The sequence below is a fragment of the Anolis sagrei genome, chromosome X (assembly GCF_037176765.1).
Source record: "Anolis sagrei isolate rAnoSag1 chromosome X, rAnoSag1.mat, whole genome shotgun sequence".
Taxonomy (NCBI): Eukaryota; Metazoa; Chordata; class Lepidosauria; order Squamata; family Dactyloidae; genus Anolis; species Anolis sagrei.
This window is the reverse complement of record NC_090034.1, coordinates 73,064,924-73,070,923: the sequence shown is the minus strand read 5'-3', so window position 1 is coordinate 73,070,923 and position 6,000 is coordinate 73,064,924. Positions and strand designations below refer to the sequence as shown.

Below are 6,000 nucleotides of genomic sequence, written 5' to 3'. Positions count from 1 at the left end.
GGGGCTGGGTAAATGACTATAGAGGGCCGCATTTGGCCCAAGGGCTTTAGTTTGGGAGCCCCTGCTCTGAGCCATGACTTTGCCCAAGCAGGTATTTGGGCCTATCATTCCCACAACCCTTTACCATTGCCTACCTGGGCCTCTGTTCTAGATCCATGTGTTATTTTGTTATTGATGGAAGGGAAGAACCTATTGTGGAAAAAGTATGCTTGAGCAATTCCCTCCAGGTTCAAAAAGTAGGAAGAGATATTTAAATGGATTCCAAAGCCAATGATCTCAAAAGGCAGGAGATTTGTGGTGTCCTGAAAAGGCCAGAAAAAGTTTTATGATTGTTGCATTTTTTACAGCCAGAAATGAATAAAAGGTTATGTGGGATTTTCTTTGTCCTGTGCCAAAAATGATGTGACTGGCATAAGGTTGGTATGCCATTCATTTGGATGACATGTGGGAGCCTTGTTTGTTTTTCAACCTCAGGGAGCATGATGTCTTAGGTTGGTTCTCATGTTTTTTATTTACTAGCTGTACCCGCCACGCGTTGCTGTGGCCAACCTTCCCTCTTTCTCTCCTTTCTTTCTCTCCTTCCTTCCTTCCTTCTCTTCCCTTCCTTCCCTCCCCCCTTTTTCCTTCCTCTTTCTCTCCATTCTTCCTTCTCTACCTATTCTTGGACTGCAACTCCCAGCAGTCCTCCTGATCTATGTATCTACCAACCTACCTACCTACCTATCTCTATCTAATCTAATTGTCTGAAGGATTGCTGGGAGTTGCGGTCCAGGAATACAAAATTGGAAATATACAGGGATTGGGATGCTCTCAAAGAAATCGAAAGAAAAGCAAGCTTGCAGCTTGGAATCAATGCATTTGGATCATCCTCCTCTCCTAAAGGGCCTGGTCAAGGGGATGCTGGGAGCTGTAGTCAGGAAGAGAGTGTGGATATGCTATTGTGTGTTTTGTTTGCCAGGGGAGTCATTTTTGCGCATGCGCTGAAGCATCTTTTTGCTTTTTTGGCTTTTTAAGCCCCTTTTGCTGTGTTTTTAAGTGTTTTATGAGTGGTGGTCATTCGTTGGACTGATAGGTGTATTGTGTCCAAATTTCGTGTCAATTCGTCCCGTGGTTTTTGAGTTATATTAATCCCACAAACAAACATTACCTTTTTAATTATATAGACTAGCCGTCCCCTACCACATGTTGCTGTGGCTCAGTCTGGTGATCTGGAAAGTAATGAGAAGGTGTTGATTTCTAATATATGTAATTCCTTTTTGCTTGTGGGTAAACAGTATTTCTTGCTATTTCTTTGTCAGTGTTGATGTGGAGAGTGTCTGGTTTGCCTACTCTGGAACATGCAACATATAATTCTCCTTCTTCAGGGGTCCCTTTCAAATCTATGATACTATATCACTCTGGGTGTGATTCATACATATCTATCTATATCTATGACTGGATGGCTCTTTGTCAGGAGGGCTTTGATTACGTTTTCTTGCCCCGGTGAAGGGAGTTGGACTGGATGGCCTTAAGTATTTTCTGTTGGTCATGGGGGTTCTGTGTGGGAAGTTTGGCCCCATTCTGTCCTTGGTGGGGTTCAGAATGCTCTTTGATTGTAGGTGAACTATAAATCTCAGCAACTTCAACTCCCAAGTGTTAAGGTCTGTTCCCCCCAAACTCCATCTGTGTTCATATTTGGGCATATGGAATATTTGTGCCAAGTTTGGTCCAGATCCATCATTGAGTCCACAGTGCTCTCTGGATGTAGGTGAACGACAACTCCCAAACTCAAGGTCAATGCCCACCAAACCCTTCTAGTGTTTGCTATTGGGCATGGGAGTCCTGTGTACCACATTTGGTTCAATTCCATAATTGATGGAGTTCCGAATGCTAATTGATTGTAGGTGTACTATAAATCCCAGCAACTACAACTCCTAAATGCCAAATTCATTTTCTGAGTGATGGTCACTCCTTGGGTTAGTAGGTGTCTTGTGGCCAAATATGGCAGCAATTCGTCCAATGGTTTTTGAGTTCTGTTAATCCCACAAACGAACATTACATTTTTGTTTATATAGATTTGCTTGAGTCAAATAGCAGACTGTTGGTGTAAAAAAACCAAATGGGATAATTAGTGATTTTGCCACAGTGCATGTCGTGAACCACAATACTAAGCATATATAGTATACCAGGCATGGGCCAACTTGGGCCCTCCTTCCTGAGGTTTTGGACTTCAACTCCCACCATTCCTAACAGGCTCAGACCCCTTCCCTCAGCTTAAGCGGCTGAGGGGGGAAAGGAAGGGGTCTGAGCCTGTTAGGAATGGTGGGAGTTGAAGTCCAAAACCTCAGGAAGGAGGGCCCAAGCTGGCCCATGCCTGCTGTATACACAAGTCAACCTTAGTCGGTCCAGAGCCGAATGAGCATTGGAAGTATGCTTAGAAGTGCAAACTTGAAGTTCCTACTCGAGGAATGAGGGTAGGGCCTTTTTAAAGGTCGTTCCAAGTGGTTGGCGTGAACCTTCCGGCCAAAACGTGGTCCTGGGGAATCCTTGCTGGAAGTTTTGCTTCCCTCCCCGTCCTCCTTCTCTCTTGCCTTCCTGCCGCGCCTGGCATTTAATCCCTCTGCCTGCCTTTAAAGGCACGAGTGCTGGGTTTGCCTGGCCGCGGGGGCCTTTGTTGCTTTAAGGGGAGCGACCGGAGGCGGGAATAGGGTTCCCTCGGAACACTGCGCTCCACCGGCGTCCCTTCTGTTTTGTCAGCAGCGAAGCTTCCTTTTGTGGCTTCGCGAGGCTGAACTAAGAGCTCCCTTCCCCCTTCTTTTCCCCGCGTCCCGCTTCCGCCGCCGATCCGGTCCGGGTTTTGCGGGTGACCGAGCTAGGTTTTGCCTTGCTCTTCCAGCCTCGCCGTCCAGGGCCTGGCAGCTCCTCCTTTGTGAGCTGGGGGAGGGGAAAAGCAGGCTCCAGTCCGGGGCCGGGAATCCAGTCCGGGTTTGGCAGGTTGCCGCGGCGCTGGGTAAAAATGGCAGTGCTGAGCCTCGTGTCGGAGTGAGCAGGACTCGGCGGGCGAGAGTCGGAAGCCGCCGCCGCCGCCACTCGGCTCGCTTTTCGGCCTAGAACTCCGGCCCGGATCTGAGGACGGGGGCGAGGGTCCTCCCGGCTCGCTCCCGGCGCGGCCCCTTCCCTTCCTCCTCTTCCTCCTCCTCTTCTCCCAGCCCGGGAGCCCCGTCCTGCCCCCTCCCCTTCCCTCCTCCTCCTCCTCCTCCCCCTCCCCCCTTTCTTCCTTCCTTCCTTCCTCCCTTCGCCGGCTGCAACTGAGCGAGAGGCAGAGTGGGGCCAGGCCCCTCGCACCCGCGTCCAGCCCGCCTCGCCGCCGGAGGAGGAGGAGGAGGAATGAGAGCGACTCGTCCCGAGGAAGCCGCCGCCGCCGCCTGACCGCGGAGGAGGGAGAGGAGGAGGCGGAGGAGGAGGAGGAGAGGAGCGGTGAGGCCTGGTGCCGGCCGGCCGGCCAGGCGGGAGTCGCTCGGGGGCGGAGGCGGAGGGGGCTGGCCGGGTGGGGAGGGGGCATCATGGCCGCGCAGGTGGCCCCCGCCGCCGCCAGCACCTTGGGCGCCCCGGCCCCGTCCGAGCTCAAGAAAGCCGAGGCGGCGGCGGCGCAACAACAGCAGCAGCAGCAGCAGCAGCGGGACTGTTCCTCGGAAGAGGCGGGGGGCGAGGCGGCCGTGGCGGAGCGCGGCGGAGAGAAGCAGCAGCAGCAGCAGCAGCCGCCGCTTTCGGAAAGTGACGGTCCCCCGGGGAAAGAGCTGCCGGACGCGGCGGAGAGCAATGGCGGGGGCGCGGCGGCGGGGCCCGAGCCCGACCTGAAGAACTCCAACGGGAACCCGGGCCCCAGGCCCACCAACGCCGCCCTGAACAATAACCTCCCGGAGCCGCCCGGCGGTGGCGGGCCAAGTAGTAGCAGCAGCAGCAGCAGCAGCAGCAACGACGGGGTGGGGACGCCGCCCCAGCAGCAGCAGCCACCGCCGCCGCCGCCCCCAGCTCCCCACCCGTCCGCCTTGGCCCCTCCGGCCTACGGCTTCGGGCAACAGCAGCCCTACGGGGGACGAAGCGCCCAGGCCGCCGCCGCCGCTGCTGCTTTCCACCAACATGGCGGACAACAAAGCCCTGGCATGGCAGCGCTGCAGAGCGGGGGCCTGGAGCAGCCCTACCCGGGGCCCGCGGGGGCCCCTCCGCCCGGGCCGCCCCAGAACTCCCACGGCGGAGGCGGGGGCAGCGCGGAGCACGGCTTCGGCAACCACCAGTACAACTCCTACTACGCGGGGCCTGGGCGCAGCGCCGGCGCCTACCAGCAGACGGGGGCCCCTCCGCAGGCCTACGCCCTGAGCTCCCCCCGCGGGAACGCGCAGGGCCCCGCGCAAGCCGGGCCCAAACCGCCGGTCGCGGCCTTCCAGCAGCAGCAGCAACAGCAGCAGCAGCGCTTCGTGGGCATGGGGCCCTCGGCGGTCGGGGGCGCAGGAGGAGGAGGAGGAGGCGCCACCCCGCAGCCCACCTCCACCCCGACGCTCAACCAGCTGCTCACCTCGCCCAGCTCGGCCCGGGGCTACCCAGGCTACCCAGGGGCCGACTACGGGAGCGGGGCCCAGGACGCGGGAGCAGTGGCCAACAAGGCCCCGGCGTCGGCGGCAACAGCGGCGGACTTGGCCTCGGCCTCCCCGTACGGCGGGGGCGCGGGGCAGGGCTGGGCCACGGCAGCCGGCCCTGGAGCCCCGCCGAGGAGCCACCACCCACCCATGAGCCCCGGGAGCAGCGGCGCCGGAGCCGGGCAGGCGCTCGCCAGGAGCCAGCAGGTAAAAAGGAGGGGCGAGGGGCCCCTCGGGGTGCGGGGCTGAGGGGGGCTTCGCAGGCAAGCCGTGCTGGGGAGCTGCCATTGTCTGCCTCCTTCCTTTGCCTCTCTAAAATGGCTGCCTCCCTGCCTTCCCTTCCTCTCCCAGCCTTCCTTTGTGTGAGCTCTCTGAGAAAGGGCGAGCAGGCTGGTCCGTGCCCGGCTCCCTTTCCTGCCTGCAAGTTTCCAAGGGGGCTCCCAGGAGGGGCGAGGCCGGCTCTGCTGCCTCTTCTCTGGGGGGCGGGAGGGGGGCTGGGGTGCCCCGAAGGGCCCCGTGTGGCTGGGTTGGGGGGGGGGGGGGAAGGGGCCCGAGGCCAGGCCAGCGCTGCAAGGGGTGTGCTGAGCCCTTGGGCGGCCCGGTTCCCCTGCCTTCCCCCCCTTCTTCCTTCTTTCCCGGGGTGGGTCGCGGGGAGCCTTCGGTGGGACGCCCTGCTCTGACACCCTCGCCTTGCCCAGGCTGGCTAGAGCCATTTTCTGAGCAGGCTTTTTTCCAGAGCCTGGCGCCTTGGGCTCCCTCTTGGAAGTGCTGGTAAACAGTTCAGTGATTGGAGTAGTAAAGTGCAGATTGCTTTGGTTTGGGATTTGAATTATGGAGGTAAAATCCTTCTGTCAAAGCCAGGAGACAGTTGGTCTTAGGTTGACATCCTATCTGTGATCTGATTGGCTCCCCATCTCCTGCTCTTGGCCATTTATAATTGCCTCTGATGTAATGGTACAACAATCCTGATGAGCTCATAAACTTTTACACTCTGCTTTTTCGACAAGCCATAACCCAGAGCATCACGGCCACTTTTGGGGACCCCCTTCGTTTTGGTATTTTTTTGTTAATCCCACATCTGAAATTGGCTGTGACCTTGAGGAGGTTCAGCAGGAGCAGATCCACAGACAGCCAGCCCTGGGTGCATTGTGCCTGAAACAAAAGAGGCAGCGATGGCATATTTGGTTGTACCTTGGATTTCTTTTAGTAGTGAAGCCTGATGCAGCCTAGAGTGGGTTCTGTGGGGCCGAAAGCAACAATGGCGTGTTTTCCCCCCAGTTTAACCAATTAGTTTTGTTTTGATTTTTATGACTTTTCCTGGCGTATCACCAATTTCTCTCAAGTTTGTCCATTTCTTTCCAGCATTATTTGACCCTCCATCTTGAAA

The 6,000-nt window shown here is 57.2% G+C and overlaps 1 protein-coding gene across 1 annotated transcript in view; it reads left to right on the top strand.

Moving 5' to 3' along the window:
• The first annotated feature begins 3,522 nt into the window (after nt 1–3,522).
• ARID1A (AT-rich interaction domain 1A) overlaps nt 3,523–6,000 on the top strand; it is a 111,558-nt gene continuing 109,080 nt past the window's right edge. The window contains exon 1 of the mRNA XM_060784496.2: nt 3,523–4,820. Within this exon, the coding sequence (XP_060640479.2) occupies nt 3,543–4,820 (1,278 nt within the window). The 5' untranslated portion in view covers nt 3,523–3,542. The remainder of the gene's footprint in view (nt 4,821–6,000) is intronic.